General features: G+C 36.5%; 1 protein-coding gene across 1 annotated transcript in view; it reads right to left on the bottom strand.

Moving 5' to 3' along the window:
* Atg3 (autophagy related 3) overlaps positions 1-27,342 on the bottom strand; it is a 29,276-nt gene that overhangs the window by 598 nt on the left and 1,336 nt on the right. Inside the window, exons 2-11 of the mRNA XM_036203142.1 lie at positions 24,911-24,952; positions 20,811-20,860; positions 17,882-17,952; positions 16,255-16,362; positions 11,999-12,048; positions 9,257-9,338; positions 4,935-4,969; positions 4,658-4,813; positions 3,579-3,706; positions 1,159-1,227 (exon numbers count right to left, since the gene is read on the bottom strand). Coding sequence (XP_036059035.1) covers positions 1,159-1,227; positions 3,579-3,706; positions 4,658-4,813; positions 4,935-4,969; positions 9,257-9,338; positions 11,999-12,048; positions 16,255-16,362; positions 17,882-17,952; positions 20,811-20,860; positions 24,911-24,952 — 791 coding nt within the window. The remainder of the gene's footprint in view (positions 1-1,158; positions 1,228-3,578; positions 3,707-4,657; positions 4,814-4,934; positions 4,970-9,256; positions 9,339-11,998; positions 12,049-16,254; positions 16,363-17,881; positions 17,953-20,810; positions 20,861-24,910; positions 24,953-27,342) is intronic.

Here is a 27,342-nt window from a genome sequence, read left to right as displayed (position 1 = left end):
AATTTTCTAGAATTTATACGAACTTAAAATGAAACAAGCATACAAACACTGCAGCAAATGAAAAACAAATCAAAGACAAATATTTCATAAGAGACTATGTAGGACACACATTCAACAACCAGAGAATGAGCTATAGTGTATTATTTTCATTTAATAAAATGTTGAAGTGTTTTTCTTCTGTTGGACTTAGAAACATTATGAGTTTACTTAATTTTCAATAGGAAACAAAATTACTCTATCATGAGTCACCTGTAGTATTCTAAGCTGCCACCTAGCTTTCAACATAGAGATAAATGTGAAAGGTAATGTACAGCAAGAGTCCAGAAGTAAATCTTGTTGGACTGAAAACTCCTGGTATTTGTTGCAGTATCAAATCAACCCAAAGTTCTCCTACAGAACATGGTAATACAGAGGTCACCATACCTTTTTTTTGGAGCTGAGGATCGAACCCAGGCCCTTGCACTTGTTAGGCAAGCGCTCTACCACTGAGCTAAATCCCCAACCTGCATGAACAACCTTTGTCCCTCACTGAATGGTATAAATCATAAAACTCAATATAAACTATGTCCAAATCAATTCAGGCTACCTGGCATGTTGATTATTGACTGTGAGTGCTCTAATGACCCCTATATGGACACACATATCTCAGGATATGAGTTGTTTAGGTATTAATATATTAATATTAGTTTACTCCTTCTATCCACCCAGAGAACTGAGTAGGAAAGCTAGAATAAGATGCTTTTCCATGGGAGAAAATTTTTCATGTTGTATTTTACTTTTAATTAGCCTGTTTAATGTGAATTCTTTGCTTCAGGGAGGCCTCAAGTTGACACACCTTAACCTTACCATCACCTGATGAGATCACATTTGTGTGTTAACCTTAACTACCTGATGGGAACACACATTCATGCTAAACATTATGTCTTTAACAAGGCAGAGCTAACTGACACACAGATACAGTGTCTAGCTATTGAGCATGGCCTACTTTTCATAGTATGACACAACCCAGATTAATTAGATTTTCACTAGGACTTCCATACATGAGCAGCTAAAACAAATTATAGGTTCTGTCATGAAGGTTACACTAAATTTCCACAATAAACAAACAAAACTCCATAGGAGCCACTTGCCACCAATCATATATACAGGTAAGGATACATATGAACGCCAAGCTCTCCCCCACCTTCTGCAACTGTCTCAATAATTTTCTTCATCACTTCAGCATGCCTGAAAGCAAACAACAAATCTTATTAGCATGGGTGAATTCTATCAAAATAGGTTTTATTTATAAACAAGCCCCAAAAAATCCTATGGTAATTGCTCATGGATTAATTTTTTATATAAAATAATTGTACTATAAAACACTCTTCCTCCATTTCTGAGCCACAAAGACTCTTTCATTGGAGTGAGTAGCCATTTCTAAAAGGTATAATTATCACAATAAACACAATGGCATCAGTCGGCTTTCTAATAACAGGCAGAAAATCACATGGGAAAACTCCACCAATGGTAAATGTGAAGCTATGGCTGTTTGCTCTGGAAACATAAATATCAGGGTATACAAATCAACAAAAGAAAAAAGCTAAGAGAGCTCCAGTCTTGTGACTATAAATGTTTGTTGTTATTACTACTGTGTGTGTGTGAGTTTGAATGTGGGTATATGCATGTGAGGTCATAGGAGTCTACTCTCTCCTTCCCTAATGGGTTTCAGGCTTATAGCAAGAGCTGTTACCCACACTAAGTCATCTCACCAGCCTCTTATATGTTTAAATATTTATTTAGCTTAGGAAAAAACTGTAACTGGAAGGTTCAATAAAAGCTAAGAATCAAAGCCAAGCTTGTACCTTCCCTTTGTATTAATAGGTATTGTCTAATTCTACTTAAAGAAAAAATTTTGGATTTATGTGAAGACAGTATCATCTCAAGATTTTGTCCAATGCACACATGCACAGACATGTCTCTCCTATGCTGCAAATTGAGTGACATCAAATTAATCTGACATATAAACTAAGAAAAATCAATAGACAAAACAAACAGCTTTTCATACATTTCCTAGCTTATTCAATGCCATTTCAGTTCTTACAAAGAACCCTTCATACATAGAGGAAGTTCCTCCTTGGGAAACAAGAATATATGGACTAGCACAGTCTAAGGCAGCCCTTGGAGAAGCCTAAAAATGTCCCCATTTTTTGTATAGGGCCGCAGATTTTTAAATTTTATTTCATCCTCCTTTAATTTAATTATTTGTTTTATTAAAATATTTAATGTAATTATCAAGTACTTATCTGTTCTCAACAGAATAAAACTTATGCCAGACAGACATATTCCCTTCAATTAGCACCTATTAAAACATCAAACTGTGAGAATAAACAGATTGATTCTTAAAAGTGAAAACCTTTAGATAATTGAAAATTAAAAGTAGGCCACCTGGTGCTTATTATAGGCTGTGTTCTTACTACATAGAAAGGAAAGGCAGAGTAAATACATCTAATACATTAGCCCAAGTCCTGTGCATGGGCATATAAATGGAGAACCAGAAGAAAAACAAACACAAAACAACAGCAATGAATTCCCATGATCAATGAATCCTAGTGAATTACTTTTCACAGAAACAGTAAAATTCTTGATATAAGCGGAAAAAGTGAAGCAGGCCTTCCATGAGGTAAAAGGTTCAGCAAATAAAGAGGCTATGTAAAGTAGTGGACGCCATCACAGTTTCTGGCTTTGGTGGTTTCTGAGGCAGGGTCAAGCTATGCAGCCCAAGATGGGCTAGAATTTGCAATCCTCCTGCCCCAGCCTCCTAAATAAGAATGTTCGAATAACAAGGGTAAACCAATATGCTCGCCTAAATAAATTTTCTCTTGAAAAGTTATCATCTAATTTTTCAATGGATTATTAGCATTCTCATGAATATTTTCCAGTGAATCATGAATATTACTTGTTATAAATTACCAATCCAAAGAAACATGTTGCTTTTTTGTACAAGAAATTCAAAACAAATCATGTATCTAGGTTCAGCTTCACCTTACTCGGCCTCATGAAAACACACTGACAGAGAGAATGCTAAAGCACAACATTCACTTGATGTGGGAAGGCTACAGAAAAGACTTCCTAAGCAAAGAATAAAGGGGTGTAGAGACTCATCTCCTCCCACTAACCAACAAGAGAAGATAAGGAGGCCACCCAGAAAAAGCAGCAAGTTAACCTTACAGCCTACACCATGAACAGATGCACTCACAACATGTACACCATTGTCTAAAAGATGAGTGCTGAGTCCACAGCAGAACTGCCCAAGCTACTGTCTAAAAGGAGAAAGATCATAGATCTATAATTAAACACAGAAACTAAAATTAAGTTCTGAATACTACATTTAAAATAAGTCAGTAATGTTTATCTTCCTTTCTCTTGGATATTACACTAAGCATAAGAAGAACATTTCTAAAGATGAAAGAGATTTTGCTTATAAAGTAAATTTTCTGGTACTGATGCTTACACACCCCAAAAAAATCTCATGAAGTTTACACATACAAAAAACACATGTTCTGTCTCTTTCCCCACACACATGCACACACCCAGACCTGCATGGGTGAACTGAACACATAGGAGGTGGTGGGAGATGAGGATGGTTTTCAATGGTCACTGTTTTCTTCACGTGATCTTGACTGATGTCTTCATACATGTGCTCCACTGTTAAAGGCTGCCGTTGCTGAAAGCAGAAGAAAATGCTCTGAAACCACAATTTAAGATTTTAGCCTACACCTGTTTATCATCTTATATCACTTGTAATGTACAATTTCAGATTATTAGAATGATCAGATCACTTGAGAAGGATTTAGAATACTCAGGCTCTGTAATAGGAGCCATCATTTAATGTTACCAAGATGCCACAAGCAGGTAAGTTACAGACATCAAAACATTTTATAATCTTAAGAATTTATCCCATTTCTTTTTTCTTTTCTTTCTTTTTGTTCTCCCTTTTGACAGTCACAAAATGACAAGTTAAATGAGTTGGTCTTATTTCAATTATACTTTAAATCAATATTAACAGAATAAAAGTGGTTAGGGAAATTTACATATTCCACAGATGTAATCCTGGCAAAATACATGGAATGCTACAGTTCAACTTCTTACACTTTAAAGGGATAAGCTTAGAAGGAAAGAGTCAGGAGTCAGTATGCAACATATTGTTTGTGTTCAATACTTAGCAGAGTCACACTGAATAGTTTATTCTAAATGTGAATCAAGTTTAATGTAGTGGGTAGTCATTCCAGCTTTGATCTGGAAGTCCCAACCCCCATTGAGGCTTTGGTAACTGCCACGCCTACAAGGTGGGGCCGAGAGAGAATGTTGAAAACCTGAGATCCAGATGCTCGAGGTAGACTGAGCAGAGTTCTCCAGAGAACACCGCCGGACTGTGCCACACCTTTCCCAGACCCTGCTCCCTATCCTTTCACTTGTAAGTTACCCCACAAAATAAACCCCCCTTTTAACTACATGGAGTGGCTTTAATAATTTCACCAATAGTTCAATGTCATAAAACTATAAAACAAATGACTTCAAAAATTTGAAAGACCATACATATACTCATGGATCTAATAAAGAAATTGGATTAGATCCACCATTTTAAAGCATTTACTTTACATTTCTCTATTTTTACCTCATCATAGCCAAACAACCATAGCCGTGGTGTCTGGTAATATTTGTCATAAGTGATGTAGAGATCGTAAGTTCTTGTTTGCAAAATAGCATCTTCTCCTCCAGCATCAGCTTTACTTTTACAAGCTTCCACTATTTTCCTCGTGTCTAGGGTAGCCTGTTACACAATAATGGGGAAAAATTCAGAGCCATTAAAAATTATTTTGAAAGAACATTATGAATATTAAAAACACTAACTCCAAGTTCACTCATAAAAATCATCTTAAAAATTTACAAACCTCATCTGTTTCCAACAATCCACTCTCTTCATATTCTTATATAAAAAAGAAAAAAAAGAGAAACATTAACTGAGTTAAACTTAATGTTTCAAGACTTAATCTTTTCAGTGTGATATATTATCAGCAAAGTAGCACGAGTTTTTCTTGAAATTTAATAGACAGATTTGCTCTCACTATAGAACTTAAAACCTTGGTATAAGATTTTTCTATTCTTACCAAATCATGGGCTTTCACCATCTCACTTAAAGTACTTTACAGACTCTCTCAGACATACCCAAACAACATACTGTGCCCTTTGAGCCCATTATAAAGTAAATAAGCCTGAGTTGAACACCAGCACTGTGACACCATGACAATGGCCATGATAACTGAGATGCTTACAAGAGACAGCCATATAGCCTACAGCATGAATATGCTGGACAAAGGGATGATTTATATATCATGGATGAAAGATACTGGACAGCATAAAGTGTCATCATTTTACTCAGAAAGCATGCAATTTAAAACTTAAAACTGTAATTTTTCTGGAATTATCTTTCCATTTAATATTTTCAAGCCTCAGTTGATGGCAGGAAACTGAAACCACGGAAGTCAAGTTATAAGGTAACAACTGCAGCTAGCTGCCGACAGTGCTCTTTAAAGTTATGCATGATTTCAGTTCCACTGTGCCCAGGGGTTCCGCCTCAGGGAACTCACAGGCCACTAATGAACCACTGTGAGTTTTTGCTGCACCCTTGGAACACCTTCTTTCCTTGACTTCCACATGACCTTTTTCTGCCTGTCTCCCAACTCTGCTGCTCTCACTAAGAAAAAGATCTACTTAAAGAAAAAGAAGCAATAATCTGAATACTTTAGAATCTAAGGAAGAAAGAATTCAAGCCTGGGACTTCATCTGTTCTCTAACACACTGCCTCTAAAGACAAGCTCATCAGATTCAAAGATTTTCCAAAGTTGATTCCCTGTGTTCAGACATGGACACCTAACTTTATTTTGCAACTCCACTGGATGACTAGTGGGCACTGCAAATCATATATCTAAAACTGACCTGACTCCTTTAAAGCAAATTACTCTCAGTCAGTGGCATTTTTCCAGACATTCAGTCACATTTGACTACCCTGCCTTCACATTTCATATCTAATCTAGCATCAAATCTCTTTGATCCTACCCTCAAAATATTCCCAGAATTTTGTTCTCACTGCTACCAATATTAAGATCCTAGACTAAACTACCATCACTTATTTATTTATTCTATATTAGTTTGGCTATGTTATCAAAAAGAGCTTCCTGTTGTCTTTTTCCTTTCACTACATGCTATTCTTGGTTGTCAATTTGACTATATCTGGAGTTAACTAAAACCCAAATGGCTGGGCACACTTGTGAGGGATTTTTTTTTTTTTTCTTAATTAGATCATTTGAAGTGAAAAGACTCACTTCTTCTAATCTGGATCTTTGAGGTGGGAGGGTGCACCTCTAACCTGGGCCACACCTTCTGCTGGCAGACTACATTATGTAAGGACAGGACGAAGGAAGCTCCTTCTTTGCCTTCTTGCTCTCATCTTGATAGCAAGTCCATTCCTTCACTGGCATTACAGCCTACTTGTTCAGGACTCTGGCATATACTGAAGACCAGCTGAGACATCCAGCCTCACAGACTGAACAACCACTGGATTCTCGAATTTTCCATTTATAGGCAACCACTGTTGGACTAGCTAAACTACAGCCTGTAAGTCATTCTAATAAACCTCCTTTAGATAGATAGATAGATAGATAGATAGATAGATAGATAGATAGGTAGGTAGGTAGGTAGGTAGATTCTATAAGTTCTGTTACTCTAGAAAACCTTGACCAATACCACCCCCAATTCTCCAGTCACAGTGATTCTGATAAAACGTTATCTTGAAAATGGCTTCAGTTGCTTCTTCTACTGCATCATCCAGCTCCCTTTCTTTGCAAACTCCACTCTACCTTCTTCTACTACTTCCTCTAGCTCTGGAATACTTTATATAAGCCACACATTTCCACCTCAGGACTTTTATGCTCTTCTTCAACATAAAGAGCCTGTCCACTCCCTTCATTACAAGCATATTCTCAACCGTTTTCCTTAACCAACTTAGTAAAATACTAAAATAGTCCTCCCTAAGATATTCTATTCTCTTGTCTCATCTTTCTCTTTTAACACTGAAAAACATCTAACACATTATATATTTTATCTATTTTCTGTATTCTTATCTAGTTAAAATAAGAATTCCAAATGGTAGTATCTGTTTTATCTCCAGCACTAAACTGTATCTCAACACATATTTATTTTAAAGAAAAATTGGGAGGGAGGCTGACAATGATAAAGTAATATTTAACAGCTGTGCAGAAGAATAAAAGTCTAGCAGAAGGCATAAAGTTTGCTAAAGAAAAATGGGTGTCACAAAAATCAAGGGAGAAAAACACAAGGATGTGTTTAACAAAATCAAACAATTTGGAGACACTAAATACTATAAGTCTGTATTTAACAAGGAGATCATCACATGGTGATAGCAACTCCTTCATTGATGTTTAAATAGCTGAGATTTCATTTCTATGTAAGATCTCGTAACAATGAAACAGAGGAGGAGGCTAGAGAGGTAGCTTAATGGTTAAAAGCACTGGCTGCACTTGTAGAGGACCAGGGCTTGGTTCCCTATACCTACATGGTGCCTCACAACTATCCAAAACTCTAGTTGCAGGGGATCCAACACCCTTTTCTGATTTCTGTGGGCATTTCATAAACATGATGTACATTCATACATGCAAGCAAAAACATTCAAACACATAAAATAAATAAATGTAAAACAATAAAGTAGAAATTTTGAATAGTCATGTGTTTAGAAAGAATTCTATTACTGTTATGCTTGGAATCTGAAACATCGTCAACTACAGGTTTGTATTTTGAGTGTTTCCCTTCTGATAGCACTGTTTTGGGAGGTCGTGAAACCTTGAGGTGGCAGGCCCTGACTTGTAGAACAAGTCAGTAAGGGTGAGCTTTTAAAGGCTATAGTCTAGCCCTTGGTTTTAGCTGCTCTGTTCCCTAGTCTGCTAATATGTCAACAGACATTTACCACATGCTCCTCACATCATCAACAGGGTCAACTCCACCATGTCTTTCCCACTAATGGCAAACTGAAAGCTCTTAAAACTGAACCAAAATAGGTCTTTCCTCCCTTGCTTCTGTCATGTATCATGGTGATCTGAAAGGAACTAACAGAATGTTCTGTTAGAATGGTTGGTTTTGATTCTTTGTAATAATGACTAACCAAAATACCTCCTTCCTGCTCTTGCAAATTCCTGGCATCTTTCCTCATTAACTGTTGTTGCACGCATACATATATATATACATATATATACACATATATCTTGTATACACATGTACACATGCATAGCTTGGTCCGTATTGGAGAACCAATTGGAGCGCTCTTCCCCAGGAAAGACTCTCTCTCTCATTACCAGCACCCCTCCGTTGTCTGCAGCTTTGTGTAGGGTTGAGGCCTCATGGTCTCCCCCGCATCCACTTCAGGATGTCTATGGTTGTTGTCCTTGTTCAGCTCACATTTGGGCAGTCACGATGGTGAGACTTTAACAGATGTAGCTTCTGACATTACCAGAAGACACAATCCCACAACAAACTCCCTAATCCTTTGGTTCTTACAATCTTTCCACCCTCTCTTGGCAATGTTTCCTCAATATTAGATGTGGGAGTTGTTTTGTAGATGATGGTACTTACCTGGTCACCTGGAGGTTATTTCACAATGGAAAGAAAAGGCAACTCTACATAGCTCCAAAGTCCCCACTGAGATTCACTCTCTTACCCAGGCATGATACACACCTGCAATCACAGCACTCAGGAGGCTGAGGCAGCAGAATCATGAATCTTAGGCCAGCCTGAACTATATACAGAGATTCTGCTTAAAAACAAAACTACTACCTTTCCAAGTCTAAAAAGCCCAGGACTGCAGTCCTAACACTTAGAAGACTAAGGTGAGAAGAATTTCTGGAGCCCAAGTGTTTTAAACCCTACCAAGTCAATATAATGAGACGCTATCTACTGCATCCACCAGAATTAGATTTATGACTAACAGTCCTAGTAGAAATAATGCTCTCAAAATCATGTTCTAAGTAAAATAGAAGAACCTAAAATCAAAGTGCCCTGATCTGATAAAATTTAAAATAAAACAAAATTTTCACTAGGCTCTTAACTGTTAAACCAACAGAAGAGAAGTCTTAATCCATGTGAATTAACACTATTCCAGAATCAACAGTCTAACAGAAAGAAAGCCAATCTAAACTAGTAATACCTTCCATATCTGCAGCTTCCCCTTCATCTTCCTCTTCTTCCTCATCACACAGTGCTGAACAATCTTGGAGTTTTATACTGTCCTTTGAGATTAATTACATTTAAGTTATGCAAGTATATAGAAATTAGTTCAAACAGTAAACATACTTTACATAAAATTTTCATCAGCAATATTTATTTCTTTCCTTCACAAACATTGTGAAGACTGGAAAGCACATGACATGCACATCTTGTTCTTGGCACTAGTGATACAAAAGAAAGAAGAGAGACTCAGTCTCCTCCCTCTGACTGTCTGACTATGCATGTCACACAGTCTGTGAACAGTTTTACAACTGTGGATCACTTGGTGATGAGAACACATTCTGGGAATGCACTGGTAGGGGTTTCACCTACTGTAGGACCACAGAGTGTAACCAAGGTGGCCTTGACAGTACTAGAAGATACCATCTTAGAGAACCTCCAGCACTAGTGTGATCATCTTCATAAACATTCACAATGAACACTAAACACAATGGTAAGTAACCAACGTAAAATTAAGTGTCATCTCATCAGGCAGTTGATAGCCCCTAGAAATTCACATACCAATGACAATGACAAATTCATTAATAAATCACTGGAAGTAACATGCTAAGTAGTGTGGTTGAGAAGCATCAGAGGGCATTATAATAAGCAGTAAAATCACCTTAGGTAACCATTTAAGTTATTGCCAATTGAACGCTCACTACAATAGTACACACATTTTTAAACATTTATTTTGTGTGTGTCCACATGGGTATGGAAATCAGAGGACAAATTTTAGGAGTTGGTTTTCCCCTCCCACCATGTGAGTTCTGGGGATTAAATTCAGGTCATCATACCTAGCAATAAGCACCTTTACCCACTGAGTCATCTCACAGGCCCCAAACAGTACGTTTATGGGTAACTAGTCCATCAGCATTACAAAACTAGTTCAAAGTTATATTAACCTGCCTGCTAACAATTTAGGGAGCAACTATACATTTATAAACTAAATACATTTATAAATTAAAATGAAGTATAAACCACTATTATATTCTAACTTACTAACAATATCTTATCTGAATTAATCAAAAGGTATCAAAACTTACAATTATAACATTATTTTCAATCAATTTATTAGTAATATTGTCTAAGAAAGAATAATGCTAACGAGAGCCTAGTTAGGGTTTATTTACCACTAGATAAACAAAATCAAATCGTATACATCTAGTCAAAAATTAGTACTGCTTCCTCCTTTAGAATTTGTTTAAAAATTTTCTTTCGGCAGGCCTGCTGGCTTCAAACACGTAATTCCAGCTACTTGGGAAGCTACAGCAGGCAGAATTCAAGTTCAAAGTTTCTCTGGGCTACACAGAAAGCTGTAGGCCAACATGGTGATCCAGTGAAACCCGTCTCAAACTCAGAGAGTAGAGAGAGCGGTCACTCAGTGCAGAGCTCTTGCCTAGCACCTGGGAGCACTAGGTTCCATGTGTTCCAGTACAAAACAAACACAATAATAGCCAAAATAAGGATGTTCTGAAGCAACAAAACCATTTGTGAGATTTCTTCTCAGTCATCCTGTCCAAAAATTAGAAATTCAAAAGGATAAATTCCCAGGCTAATGAACCATTACTCCAAAATAAATGAAAATAACACAGCATATTTTACTTTCTATCCTTTAAGTTACAGTTAATGAGTCCCAAAGGATACAATGACCAAAACACACAAAAAAGGCCTTAAACTAGTCATTTCTGTATGGAATGGTTCCTAAAAACACCAGGGACACGGTTGTTCTCGCTAAATAGTCTATCTCTGAGAGATCTGTCCATTAAAAAAATTGAGAAAAGGTATGTTCAACACAGTAACACATATATTAAAATTGGAGGGGCTGGAGAGATGGCTCAGAGGTTAAGAGCACTGGTTGTTCTTCCAGAGGTCCTGAGTTCAATTCCCAGCAACCACATGGTGGCTCACAACCATCTGTAATGAGATCTGGTGCCTTCTTCTGGCCTGCAGGCGTAACACTGTATACATAATAAATAAATAAATCTTAAAAAAAAAAAAAAAAAAAAAAAAACAAACTGGAACAACAACAAAAAAAAAATGTATTCAATCCTACATAAGCATGAAATGAAGCATTCCGTATTTTTCAATTTGTTATATAAAAATACAAAGACAGATGCAGTCGTTCTGAGAAAAGAGTTAATACACCAAAGTAAATGAAAACATACTAGCAGAAAAGCTTCACCTAATTACACTTACATCTACCTGCCCAAACTCTTAAACGATTAAATGGCATTATTCAAAATGTAACCATTTTGGCTGATAGTAAAGTACACATTTAAACCTCTAAAAACAGAATTTAAGATGTTATTACCAGTAATTAAAAAAAAGAATAATAATACAACATTTGCACCTTCTAATCAGAAAACGCAACCCTCACAAATGCTCCACTTATCCATCTACTATTTCATGTACTTAAACTCATAGCTTATTGTAATTTGTAATAGTTACAAGCCTGATGACCTGAGTTCTATCCCTGGGACCTACATGATGGAAGAAAAGAACCAAATATTCCAAGTTATCCATCATACTTCCACATGCTTTGCTTGCTCTCACACACACACACACACACACACACACACACACACATAAATAAATAAGCAAACAAAGAAACAACAAATATAATTTAAAATTCATATGTACGAAAAACTAGGTCAATGACTTTAGAAATATTAAGCAATACCTTGCTTTCCAGTGTAATCTCCTTAACTGTTTCAGTAACTCCTGTAATGCCTGTTTAAAATTCAGCAGGAAAGAAAATAACTAAAATTAAGCCACAAACATTCCATTTACTTGAATAAAACAATATAAAACATTATTAAAATTTTCACAACTCTAAAATAGTCATATATTGACAGAATCTTTACAAATGAATTTTTACAAGAAATCCCAAAGATACCTCAAAAACACCTCAAAAAAAGCCAAAAGAATTCTAATTTTACCTGTATTACCATGACTTGCCCTATTCAATAACCCATTTACAATTGTCCATTTGAATGTTTTTCACAATACACACTAAAATCAATAGATGATATGACTTATATTTACATTTTAATTAGACCTTCACCAAAATCAGGTTTTAGTTATGTTGACATACTATTTATTTGTTTCAAATATATTGAACATCTCAATGCAGTAAGACCACTCTACATTCTTATGGACCTTTTTACTTTACCAAGTATTTCCATGTCTTAGTAATTAATCCTTACAAAATCTACCTATAAAACAGAGTAACAATTCCTCCCTACGAAGAAATGAAGTTGACAGACAGGTTAAATGAGCTGCTTGAGGAGGAAGTTGGGGTTAAAATCCATACAAAGAGACTTTGGTTATTTATTCTCACTGTATTTACTAGGCACATCCTCAGAACCAGTTGTCACAGGAGGATACAATGCAGATAAGCAGCAACACGGCACCATGGCGCCCTGCATAACATTCTCGTCCCAAGAACCTATCAGAGTTCTTAAATGGACAGTTTAACCGGATGGGAAACTCAGTAAAATGAGAGTACCTAAAGTTACTACAGAACAAAAGATCCTAAATTCAAAATGTATTTAGCTCCTAATAAGTACAGCATATTTTCTTAATCTAAACCGGCATGCCTTTAACATTCCTCAACCAAAGGATGACAAGCTCACCTTCACAAATGGAAGATAGCATACTCCAAAGACCAGCACTACAAGTCTTTATTTCATAACATTTTGGCTACAATCCTACAATAGATATGATCAATCAAGATGATAAAACCCAAATCTTAGCCAATCAAACCAATAATACAAGAGTATTTACTGAACCCAGACATAAAAAGAAACTTCATCTATCTGCCAAAATACAGTAATGCAATAGTATACCATCAAAGCCAACCCCAAGGCACCAGCTGAAGAAGCTTCTCTCTGCAATGGGAAGCAGTCCTACAGAGATTCATGATGGTCAAAGTGCTAAGACTACATGACTATTAAGTGCTCAGTCCTGGACAGGACGTCTTTATCAATACCTTCAGGGTTCAGGGAACATCAAGAAAGATGTGGGAGAAAGAAAGGAAAAGCTGGTGGACCAGAAGGAATGCTGAGATGCTGCTCTCTGGACATGAAATGGACAATGCACTCATGAACTCACAGAATTCTGTGGTTATCTACACCAGGCCTATATAAGATTAAGCCAGCCAATCTTAAAGCATGGGAGGTGCTCATGAAGTTCCACCCCCAGTGAGTACTACTGTACCAATGAGTGCTTAGAGAGGTAGAGTAAAGCTGTCTGTCTGTTTTGGAAGGAGATGCCATTGGTGGATTCCCCAAGCTCTGGTGGATGGTCCCATATCCATACATATGTGGTCTACACTAAGTCAACTCAGTGAGTCATTTAAAAAGAAATGGGAGTGGGCGGAAAGATGGCTTAGAGGTTAAGAACACTGGTTGCTCTTCCAGAAGACCCAAGTTCTGTTCCCAGCACACACATGGTAACTAACAATTGTTTGAAACTCCTGTTCTAGGGAATCCAATATCCTTTCTTCTGGTCTCCCCAGACACTCCACTGCATGCACAGGGTACAGACATACATTCAGACAAGACACACACACACACACACACATACACACACACACACAGATAAAGATGACAAGGACATGTGAATTTTCAAAACAGAGATGAAGATGAAAGGGAAACAAGTTGGGAGGAACTGAGGGAGTGGGGGCAGGGAATAGATATAAACAAGATATATTATACACATGTATGAAATTGTCAAAAAGATAATTTTTAAAATAGTCTTAATTTTAAAAGTATGGCACAACTGACGAAAAGAAAGCTCAAATAATTCTAAACACGGTCATCACGTCACTGTGATGTTTTATTCTGTCAACCTGTTGTAACAGCCAGATGTCTGGTTGTTAATGTTGTAATAGCCAGATGTCTGGTCAAAAACTAGTCCAGAGGTACTTTCGAAGGGATGATGAATAAATATTAAAACCAGTTTTAAAGAAAGCAGATCATCCTTCAAAAAGCAGGTCGATCGTATCCAATCAACAAAAGGAGGACAGAGGAAAAGAAGGCCTGTAGACTGCCTGTAACATCAACCCTTCTATTCTGGTGGGAGCTCCACCCCAACCCCTGGCACCCTGGCATCCACATACCCAGAGTCTAGAATGTTCTGGTGGAAGATCCCCCTTAACTCCTCTCCCCCATCTCTTTCTCTAACCCCCCCCAAAGCCCACCAAACACAGCTCCTCCCCCAGAGAAGCTCAAGACCACTCCCACAGGGTATTTAAACTGCATCCCAGAAATCAGACATGTGGGGCAGGAGGGGGCGGGGCAGAGAATCACCCAGGAACACTTTACCCTTTAAGCCAGGGCTTTTCCTAATTTGGTCTGATTTGGATTGCTGCATCGGCAGAGAGGCCTATCTATCAGGGTGCAAAAAACCTTTCACCTTCCTTGTTTCTCAAACCTGCTGGAGCATACCTTACAAATTCATCTGTCATATAAGCCAATTCCTTAAAATAAATCTACTTATATTACAGTGTACCCGTGGTCCTGGAAGGACAGGCACTAGCAATTTAAAATTTGCCCAAGACACCCCATCCTGGGAAAGAATAGGCTTAAAGTCCTGGCTATGGAGGAAGAGTTCACTCAGGCCTGACAATTTATATCATAGCTAAATCTACTTTATATTATATTAAATTTCCTGGGCTTTGTTTCATCTTTTCTATAACATTATAGCATCACAGAGGAGAAGGTAAAAAGACATTTTCACTGGGTGGTAGTGGCGCATGCCTTTAATCCCAGCACTTCGGAGGCAGAGCCAGGCGAATCTTTGTGAGTTCGAGTCCAGCCTGGTCTACAAAATGAGATCCAGGACAGGCTCCAAAGCTACACAGAGAAACCCTGTCTGGAAAAAAAAAAAAAAAAAAAAAAGAAGACATTTTCTCACCCAGGTCTAGTAAAAACTGAAAAACTGTAAATGAGCCCATTCCTATATCCCATGGTTTTCCTCTAACACACCAGAAAACTCTAGTGTTTCCTGGCATACCTATTCTTACAGCAATGTCAGTATACACCCTCTATCGGTTCTATCCCTCTAAAGAACTGACAAATTCAGGAGCCAATAGTAGAAAAAATAATGAAACCTCAACGAGGTGAAGCAAGGAAAACTGGCTTCAGTTGGGAGCACTGCCTCATCCTAAGATACAGCTTCAAGTTATAACTCTACAAGTATCTCTAATGAACATCAGAATTTATGCATTAAGTAAACTGAAGGACAATACTGTTATTTTCCATAAAAAACAAACAAACAAAACTATGCTACTTGTTCTGTATCCTTAATCAAACATTTTTAGATGTCAGATTTTTGTAGACTTTTACCAATTTAAGCATACTTATACCTACTCAGCTCTGTACACTATGATTCTATAAGTACGTTCTTAAAGTTTAGGATAGTGCTTCTGAAATAAAATAAGAAATTTCTCTAGCTCTTTAGAGGAAACCACACTAAAAGTAAACATTCCAGTCAGTCAACAACTACCAATGTGTGTATCTTCCAGCCATGAGAAAAACTAATGAAGAGCACTGAAAATTCTTTGAAAGATGACATCATCAGTCTAACAGCATCAGTCAGGGGAGAATGACTGACAGAACTGGTTTAAGATGATGCTGAACCTACCACTTCCTCTAGGCTTTAACACAAGAGATTTGGGGCAAACTCATGTGCACAGGCAGTGCTTTTTATTGGACTTACTTCTCCTCTATATAGCAATAATGAAAATAAATGAATATTTCAAACTGCAGTTGAAGCAGCAGATACTACTACTTTTTCAGGGTGAAGTCTTTGGGGACATACTTGCACCTTATGTATCCTTTTTTAAATTTTAAATCAAGCCTATTATAAAAGATGATAAAAAAACTTTAAAATAATTTATACTAAATATCTGTCATTCTGTATACCTCTCACCTGTGTTGTGGTATGTATCTACCCATCCCCCATCACCATCATCTTCTTCAATGATAGCTTCCAATTCATCTGAATATTCCATCTGTTTACACCGTTTGTAGCATGGAACTATTAAAAAAAAAAAGTCAAATACATATATAACCCACTAATAATAAATACATCAGAAAGAGAGAGCTTGTATCATAAAAAAAAAAAAAAAATTACTACCAAGTGAACCCTTCCCTTCCAATGAGACAGATACCTTAAGAATTACATTAAGCCCACAGACACACCATGATCTGGTCCCATTAATCCTTCCCCAGTCTGCTTTATCAGAAGACAAGTAAAAAAGGGTCTGGTTTAAGCATCTCTGTCTTCCTTTACCATGATGATTTATGAGGAACAGCTGGTGGAAGCCAGATGACAGTGCTCAGTTCCAAACTAATGAATAATATTTCACACTAACAGTTCTGGTCTCAAAATATGCAAACACCACCTGTCATACCGAGAGGTGGTAGAGGTGACCTCTGGAATACAAAGCTAAAGTAATTGTCAATATGAATTTCATAATTCATATTTAAGTTCTGGTTATTTACAAAGGTTAAACAGATTAAAATTCAACAAACTGCTAAATTTTACTTCCTAATACAACACAGGTGCCAAAATTTTCATATAGGTGTATCAATTAACAAGTACTATTATTTCATAAACCTATAATTGATATTATAAGGTATAAACATGATGCTCAAGACACTGTTTTAATTTCTTGATTAAACAACCAGGATATAAATTATCAATCTTAAAAATAAATACACTGTAAAAAAGAAATAACTGCTGGGATTTCTTTGTTTGTTTGCTTTCTAGTACTGTATATCAAACAAAGGGCTTGGAGCTCTACCACAGAGCTGGATTTTTTTCGTGGCATTTTTGTTTCTCATCAAGTGAAAACATGGTCTCCTGACCTAGCTCAGGCTGATCCTGCACTTACTATGCAGCCCACCTAGCTTTCTTCCACCATATGTGGACCCTGTGTGCAGGACAATGCCCACAGGCACCTGCTATTATTACATACAAGCTTCCTTTCCAGGTTGAGCTAAATTAGAACAGACGGCAATGAATTGTTACACGACTATTTTAGGACTATCACAATCTTCTTCTGATGTTTTAAAAATTAACTTCAGAAATAAGATGACATCTATTTTAAGAGTTTTTGTGCCTGTGGGTAAACCCTGTGATGGTGCAATGAATGATAAAAACTTTAATTTTGATCTTTTCTATGTCAAAGGTGGGATCAATTTCATTTCCATAAAAACACACAAACATTAAAATCAAACAGCTAAATATATTTTGATTATGAAATCAACTTTAAAAAACTAAGAGGGATCTAAGTTTCCATGGGGACCTCTTCTTCCCTATTTTGACAATTAGATCTTTTTGGTAAAAAGAACTAAAAAAGAAGGGATAAAATCAATTGGAAAATATTCCTAGGACAGAAAACCCAAAGCTTCATGGAATTTCATATTTCCATCTGTAAGAAACTTCAAGTATAACTTCAGGCACAAATTAGGATAAATAATTGTAAATGGGATTTTGTTGTTTCAATATACTGTGCAAAATTTAATAATGTATATAACGATATATTTCTTACCATTTTTGGTTACCAAAAATTGTTTCCCTGTTGGTAGATATGCCTTCACTTTCAATTCTTCCCCTGTAGCCCTTTAAAAACAGTGAAAAGCACCAAAATACAAAATATTTTAAAAGTCAATATGTAACAGACAATATCACATGTAAATCTCAAGACTACAAATCTGCATTTCTGTGGAAATTGTTTAGGACTTGTTAGGGAAGTCTGCCATTAAGTAAAGGCATAGAAAAGCATATACTAGCATGAGTGAAATATATGAGAAGATACAGACAGAGGGGATTTGTATTTAATATTAGGCAAAAAAAAATGGTAGAATAACAGAATTAGGAAACAACTGTACTTGTCTCTAAACAACAAAAAAAATGCAGCTCTTCCATAATCTATTCCATCATACAACCTATCAGACAGTTCATATCAAAGTATTGTTCATTTTGACATTAGGAAAAAGCTGTATGATACTACATACAAAGTAGACAATTAGCAAGATCCCTCATCCCTAAAAGGGAGAAGGGCTCAGGCAGGTAACAGGTCATGGCTGAATATGGTCTACATAAAAGGAAATTTCTTTATGAAAACTATGGCTTTGTACAATGACCATACTCTAAACTTTTAAATCCCTCCTCCTACCAGTGTTTAAAATTGGAACTAAAAGATAAAAGATGCTTGAATCAAAGATGGTAATACTGAGAATAATAATGCTTAAAAGCAAACAACAACAAAAAATCCAGTTGCAGAGTGTAATAACAGGACTTCCAGCTCTAATATGAGCCATTAATTATCAATCAAGTGTTCTAACACTAAAAGGCAGGGAAGACATTTCCTGCTTTATAGATTAGAAACCTGAAGTTGAAAGGGAGTCAGAGCGCTCACAGTCAGGAAAGCAGCGGCTGGAGGAGCTAGGATCAAGTCAAGTGACTCATCTTCAACTACTCGTCTCTGAGTCAGGACCAACTCTAGCAATCTTGAGCTCTGCTGGCACCTCCCACTAAGAATGGATTCAGTCTTCTGTGCACCGTCTACGAGACCTGGCCAGGACAGAGCTGGCATACGGTGCCTTCACAAGTATCAACACATAGACTTGAAGCTCTGCTGCCTTCTCAAGCTTTTTAAATTTAAACCCTACAGATGTGAGAACAAGGTAAAGCCAGGAATATCATTTGACAGCCTTATAGTCTTCTTTCACTAAGTTCAACTATCAGACTCAACATCAATGCCTGAAATTCTGAGGAAAGAAGTTAAAATAAGATCACTGTGGCACTTGTATACACAAATATATTAGCATGGAAATATTTGCCTCCGATACTAATTTAAAATTAATTTTCCCTTGGCCCTAGCAAATCAGATAAAAATGAGGGGACTGGCATGGGGTGTGACTGAGTTCTCAGTTACAGTACATTTATATCAGTAATCATAATCCATAAAAAATAAAGCTGGCGAGATATCTCAGCACTACAGGCACTTGCCACTAAACCTGAGTGAGCACCTGAGTTTGATCTCTGGCACCCACAGGGTGGAAGGAGAGCACTGACTCCCACACATTGTCCCATGACCTTCACATGCATACTCTGGCATGCTCTGCTCAAACACACACTCACATGCACAGTAATTTTTTTAATCTATAAACAGAGCAACCTTAGCTACTGATACCCGTTAGAAGATAATGTCTATATATACTACTCCTCCATACTCTGCTTTATGTTCGACACCTAAACTACATGGATAATTTAAGACACCATGAAAGAACTCTCAATAAAAAAAAAAAATGTAGGTCTACCATAGTAAAGTCTAAAAAAGTTCTTCTAACCAAATAAGTGTTAGCTTATTTCTATATTGATTTGATTTGAAAAACATGGAGAACCTAATTGTAGCAAAATATTTAGAACACACACATGAACATGTTAAATCAGAAAGCTCCTATGGCAAGAACTTGATTTTTAAAATTTAGAGCAGAAATGCACACACATGCACACACGAATAAATGAAGCTGACAATCTGGCATGTCTTGGTACCTAAGAATTAATAACCTATGAGATACATAGCAATTGATAAAAGCCAATGATGAAAGGAACTAAAACAGGTCACAAAAGAAGAATTTTCTAACTTTGGTTTAAAAATATTTTAGGTAATTAAATTCTTTAGCCAAAAGGAAACCGGCAGCAACTACAACCTTGTCATTCTAGCACCCAATAGTCAGAACTATATCTTCTAGTATAATTAAAAAACATCACTAACAAAAAAGATACATGTTAAAGCATATACATGAAGAGAGTTGATGAATTACAAATAACTGTGACCTAAATAAAAAGTTCAGCCACTACTGAGATAACATTTTAGAGCTCCCTCCCCAACCATTAGTACTTAAAAGTAATAAAACTGCATTATTCGAAAGCATATTTGTATTAATTACTTTAGTACTTAAAAGTAATGTTAATGAAAAAATTAATTATAATTAAGTCATTATGGGCCTATTCCCAGCCAGGACTTGACTGGTACCACAAGCCTTTGGTTATAGTTCATTTCTAAAGGAGGAACATAACATTCACCTGTTAGGTTATAGTTTAGGCATTATATCTTAAAGAACGTAAACTCCACAAAATATGTGTATTTGTCATTAAAATGTCCAAAAGCTGCCTAAACATATTTTTTTAAAAATCACAAGATCAGACCTAGAGAGAACAAAGGAAACATGAGCAAAGGAACTAAGCGGATTTGAGTATGCCCATACTTGGTTCTAGCAGAACAAAGTAAAATACATGACAACTATTGCCCGCTTTATGTTCCTGGGAGTATCACTGCAGTACTGTTTAGTAGAAGAACCTAAAATGAAGAAGGCTGTGTTCATCATTCTACCTTTCAAATGCTAACCTAGTTACAAACTGCCTGTAATCTAAACTTCTCAGTAGTCAACTTTTCACTCAACATTACTTACCATTGCCATGTCGGACAGTGGTGGACTAAGTGATCTCCAGCTGCCACAAACTAGTCAGGGTTCGCAAGGAACATGGAAAAAGCAGAAAAGAAACACTGAACATTGCTGAGTACAGGGTGGCAAAATACCAAACTGATCAACTCTGATACTTAATAATCAATTAAAATGCAAATAGTGCAAAACCTGTTTTATCAAACCTGAAGATTTATTTCAATTAGTAAACTTAAAGTTTTAGTGTCTATAAGAACTCAAGTTAACTTTGGAAGAAAGAAGAATGTTGTTATCTTTTGGTTTTGCTTTTCCAGATCTGGTTCCTCTGTGTAGTCCTGGCTGTTCAGGAACTCACTTGGTAGCCCAGGCTGGCCTGTCATCTGCCTCTTCCTCCTAGTGCTGTGTCACCACACTGAGCAAACACTGTCATCTTTAATTCAATGGCATCACCAACTCATGCTTCAAACCTGATATCAAATCACTAAAGGCAAGGCAATGAAGTTCAAGTGTCAAGATCCATCGTGTATGTTCAATAAATACTCTTGTTAAGGACTGGAAACTCAAGGAAAACATTTAAATAAATAAATACATATAGATCTATAATATCAACCTATTTCATTAAATCATAGTGGAGGTTTCTTCTTCCTCTTATAATTACTTAATATTTTTAGAATTATTTTCTAAGTGTTTTGCCTGGATGTATGTCTTTGTACTACATACATTTCTGGTGTCCACAGAGGTCATAAAAGGCATCAGAGCCCCCTGGAACTAGAGTTAGAGTTGGTGTGAGCCGCCATGTGGTTGCTGGAAATGGAACTCAGGTTTTCTACAATACAAGTGAACTAAATAACTGAGGCATCTCTTCAGCACTCTGTTATAATTTTGAGAAACGTTGTTGGTTTTGGTGGTTCTGGGGGTCAAACCTGGTGCATGAAACTAAGCAAGCATTCTGTGAATCTATTATATGCCCCAGCACTAGACCAATATTGAAAGTTTTATTACACTTTTAAAAGAATTAAGGAGAAAAAGCAATTACAGTAACAAACAATGGGGGTAAAGTTAAGTTCTGGACTGTAACTATGAAAACATCTACAAAATCAGGCTTGGGTTCCAGGCTGGACCCCTAGCACCTCATCTCACCAAGTCTGGTGGCACAGGCCTGTAATCCCAGCATTCTGAAGTGGAAGTAGGAGGAGCAAAGAGTTCAAGGTCCTCTTCAGCTACCTAGTGAGTTCCAGATTAGCCTGGGATACATGAGACCTATCCAAAAACTTCTGAGAGGGAGATATACAGAGGGAAGGGAGGAGAAAGAGAGAAGAGATCTAATGGATTCCTTGGGCTTTCTGAGTAGGCTGAACATTATAAGCTTTCATTTTTCTTCACAAATAAAAATTAGACCCAGGGAAAAAGAATTTAATATTGAAGAATTTTCAGTTCTCATAAATATAAGGTAATCTCACTGAAGGATACAAATCTGACTTTTAAAAGCAGAAAACAAGAGCTGGCTAAGCAGAGCTACAGTGTAACAACTGCAATGATCTGTACATGCTTTCCCAATTGCTATTTCACAACAGCTCTAATTTAGAAATCTGTATCATTTATGGACTTATTACACAGTAAAAAAATTAGGACACATTTCATATTCTCAATATCCTTTGAAAAAGTATATCTATCCAAAAGTCTACTTTCATTTGAGAGTAAAATTCAAGCATTAAGCATTCTGATAATAACCTACTTTAAGATAATATATCACCAAGGTTAAGATATGGCAACTTTATTCCCAACATAAACTTTTTCTTCTTTCATTTAACACATTATTTAAACTGGTTATGTAATGACAGAAGCCAAAATAAAAAACAATAGCTTCTCTCTGCCTTCAATTTTGAGCATTTGAGGGTTACCACAACTAATTATTACTTTTAGTCCTGTGGTTGCCAGGAATTTATCACCACCAAAGTAACAAAGTTAAGAAAATGCAAGCCAAATATATATATTATGGAAATTCTTTGATTATATTACCTTCAAGTCATTAGACGTTAATTTTATTTAGAGGTCTTTTGGTAGTAACTATTTAAAAATAACAAAAACTTTATGAAATAAAACTGAAAAATGAAACCCACAGAACTGCACCAATAATTACCACATGTAGATATCTGTCCTCATTAGCAATAGCCATTATTACTTGCTTCAAAGAGTCAAGTGAAATAACATGTTAGAGTCAAATTTCAAATTACCAATTGCTTATAGTACCTTTCTCATAGTAAATATTCTCCTCTGATATTTTTAAATACATAATACAGATTCATACTGTATCCAACAAGATATAATCAATATTTGGATTGTAGCAAATAATATTATTCCTCAACTGACCTTCAATCCATGGACCACCCTTTAAGTTAGTTACAGCAGCATTTGTTTTTCCAAAAGATACACTATTAGACATGGGCTGTCCACATTTCTCAATGAAAACAAAAAGATAGCTGGAAACTGATGGGTAAGAGCCCAGAAATTAGAAGAAACAAATTAACAGCTCAATTCAGTATGTAATATTTATCCCAAGCAAATCATACCTTCCCATTGTCTTCCCTCGGGCTCATTTAACTCAATCCTGTAATTATGCTCTATCTGAGCCTAGAATTACATGCTTTATATCAAATTAAGCTAGTTTTGCCTTAGATTCTTGTAAGGAAAAATTCATACTTCATGCAGCTATTAAGTTATCCACGTTAGGATGAATTTTTGTCTGAAAACAGCTTAATTCTATAGAGATGCACCCAACAATGAGTTCTTTTCACACAGCAGAGATAAAGCCGAAGGGTGCAAACACAGCATGTGCTTATCTCTGCTCTTGATTTCAGATCATTCAAAAGCTCTGGCTAGACAATGCCTGTTTGGGAAGAAAATTAATGAAGGCCTTAAGAACAAAACTGACTTTGCACTGGCATTCAGCACATCACACTCATGATATCCAAGGCAAAATAAGTCCTTTCAAAGAATGTCTATCCCAAACCCCTCATTTTACAGATGGGTAAATATGAGGATTAGAACTAAATAGCTAACTAATTTGTCTAAATTAAGAGAAATTAGACATATAGTTCTAGAAAGCAGGCTCCCAAGGCTCTCTCCGTATCTTTATTAAGAATAAAGGCAGTTTCACAGATCAATCAATCAGTCAATCTCAATGCAGCAAGCCACTCTTAGGCCTCAGAATGAACCGGACTGAAGAGGTGGCACTATAAATGAAAACTGAAAGATCAATTAATTCTCTGGTTTGGAGCCTTTCAAGTTATAGCCACAACCAGAGCCTCATCATAGAACACAGCTTACTCTATAATTGTTTTTATCAAAACAAGGAAAATGATCCTATTCCTAATGAATAATATTTTCAGTGAAAGTTAAAGATCAAGTTTAAATAAGTCAGTTGCCTTTTATTAATAACAAGTAAGTGTAATGCAACTGTAACTATTCATAAAACTGAACTGTCTGGGATAAGTTTCTCTAGGGATAAACTACGTAAATGACTGAGAACTCATAATGCAGACTTGGTAAACAAGTGAAATGATTCCTCAAAACATTATCTATGGAAAAATGTTTAAAAAGTATAGAGAGCAGGTAAAACCCCCATACTTCTAGAGTTACTTCACCTTCAACACAACTTGTTTAGCGAACAAAGTAAAAGCATGGTAAAATAAAAATCAGTGTCAACTATGGAACAGTTAGGCTGAATGTTAGGAGAAAAAGCACTATCAAGGTTTCCAACACATCATAAAAATATACATTTGCTCTAAACAGAGCCAAGACAGCAAATTCCAGAGCCCATCCTCTGCAGGGCACATCCTCCTATAGCAGTAAAGGATAAGGAAACACAATATTTTTCCACTCCCCTTCACAACCTTCATTTCTAAAGTTCAACTACAGAGAAATATGAGAAGTAGCAAAATGAAAAGATGTTATATTTTATCTGCTAAGGGAAGTAGAAACCCTCTTAACCTAATTATTAGAGTTAGCTAATCTAATTTTTCTCAAGAAATGCTTTCTAACAGCGGAAAAGGCACTAGTCAAAAAGGACTATAAAGCTATGAAGGCTTCAGGGTGTCTTCAATGCTCACCTCTTCCGGGGTGAGTACACCTGTCTCCTTAAATTTTGATTCCTGAAGAGAACAAAAAGAACAAAAGTATTAGACCATCTTCACATTCAACTAAAAAAGTGTCTTGAGGGCAAATAGTTACCCCTCCTAGACAAAAGAGAGTATGCTATGAAACAAACAAAACACTAAAACCTGAATGTCCTAGGTAAAACAGCAGTGGTCCTTGATTTCAAAGATATACAGGTATAATGTAGCTGAGTTACAGGAAATGAGTTGCAGCATACTTTGATCAGTAGTACTACAGTAAAACATGAGTGTTAAAAAGCATGCTAATACTTCGATTACAGTGACTCTGCACAGTGAAGGAGTCACTTTGCAGCACTTTCACATTGCCAATGTTTTATTTAAACTGAGTAATATTAGAAACCAACAGTAGAAATCATTTATTATTTAATATTTCCCATTATTCTCATCTCCTCCATAATTTTTTCTTTCTTTTTCTTTTGATTTTTTTTTTTCTTCTGGACTAGGTTTTGTTATTCAGGCCAGGCTGGCATGTAATTCAAAATCCTCCTGCCTCAGCTTCCAGAACAATGGAATTCTAGTCAATGTATTTACAACCACCATGTTTAGCTTCACTAAAATTTTAAAACTGTATTTTCTCGTCTAAAGCAAGAATGCTATTAATTAATTTGTTCTACATTTTCACTTATAAGATTTTGTGCTAGTCTACAAAAGTAGAAGTTCCATTTGTGAATATTAGTTAATCCACAAATTATTTATCACTATATGCCAGTACTATTGGAGACAGTGGGTTGCATGCCTGAAAAACAGATCAATCTCGTCTTCACACCAAGAAGAAAAAAATAGTTATGTAGGGAGAGGTGTTAAATAAAATAAAATAACTCTTCAGCTAGTGGTTCAACTTAGCAGGCACCTCCAGAACCCGCTGGGATTTTGATTGGCTTGATCTTGCAAAGGTAATCACAGCCACTCTTCGTTTGAGTGCATCAGCCTTCTAACTCCAAAAGAAACTTTCAAAGCAGACCTCCCAACTTCTGGCAGTTGATGGCTGCTAGGGGAAGATAAGTCCTATTTTCTTCAAGGTGTGGCCCCTGGTAGGTTGTCTCTGCTCCAATGGATGGCCATATACCCACACACATACAGGCAGCAGTAACTGGGCTCAGTGGGTTAAAAACTGAAACATGAAGTTGGTAGAGGTATATACTGGGGGGTCTGGGAGGAATTAGAAGAGGGCGAGGGACAGATATGATCAAAATATATTGTACACATGTATGAAATTCCCAAGGAATAAGTACAAAATATATTATGAATAAATAAAGGCTAGACAAAGGACCAAACTATAAGGCTGTCTGGGGGTAAAGGTATTACTGCCTGAGAAGGGGAAAAAACACAAGATTCTAGTAGCAAGATTCCTCTTGCTAAAGTCCTGAGGAGGCGATAAGGTTGGCTTATGGCAAAGTTCTCAAGCGATCAAGAGACTGGGGCTTCTAGTGGCCAAAGAGACCCTTCAAGAGCACTGTAAGGATTTTGGCTTTACTACACAGATGCCATCTAAAAAAACATGCCTTCTCAAACTTTCACTTCCTAAGAAAAGGCTATCATATCTTTCTGGACAGTCCTTTGTTTTTTTCCTTTGCCTTCCTTTATCTAGAAGGCATCTGTAAGGATTCTCTCTGCAAACCAGGAGTGACCATCAGAGGGCCATTAATTATGTGTTCTTTTATACTAAAAACATATGCCACACATTGCCTTCGAGCATGGTGGCAAATGCCTTTTATCTCAGCACTTGGGAGACAGAGGCAGGTGGATTTCTAAAAATTCAAGGTTATCCTGGGTTACATGGTGAGTTCCAGACCAGCTAAGTCTACACAGTGAGACCCTGTCTCAATAAACATAAAAATATATACCACACATACTGATTTCCTAATATTCCTTTCAGATTGGTGAAGAGAACAAAGAATTCCTCAAAACAGTTCTACATCACAAGTGCAATAAAATCCACGGGGTCTACAAGATAGTCAATTTACATTTAACTGGGAAGTGTTTTGCTCATCTCTCCCTTAGACTAAAAGTTGTATAAATGGTAGACTATTAGAACACTGTTTACCTAGGCAATACGATATTCTGAAAACATTATAAGGTGTAATAGAAACATTTGATTTCAATGTCGAAATTATTTTCAATTTCTAAATAGATGAATAATCTTAACTAAAATGACTTTCACAATAAACATGTAAACAAAGCAAGAGTTAGGGTTAAACATTTACAAGTGTTGCAGACTTTTTTTACTTGATCCAAAAAGGTATCATTTTCAAAAGTGTCTTAGAAATAAGTATTGAAAAGGGAAGATAAAGATATCAGTTTGCTCCGCCGGTCTGCATATTTCTTGCTTGCAGTAAGATTAGTAAAATTCTTACAGAAAGCTAAAT

This window comes from Onychomys torridus, chromosome 12 (genome assembly GCF_903995425.1).
Source record: "Onychomys torridus chromosome 12, mOncTor1.1, whole genome shotgun sequence".
NCBI classification, from domain to species: domain Eukaryota; kingdom Metazoa; phylum Chordata; class Mammalia; order Rodentia; family Cricetidae; genus Onychomys; species Onychomys torridus.
The sequence above is the reverse complement of the archived record's forward strand: the minus strand, read 5'-3'. Positions and strand labels throughout refer to the sequence as shown.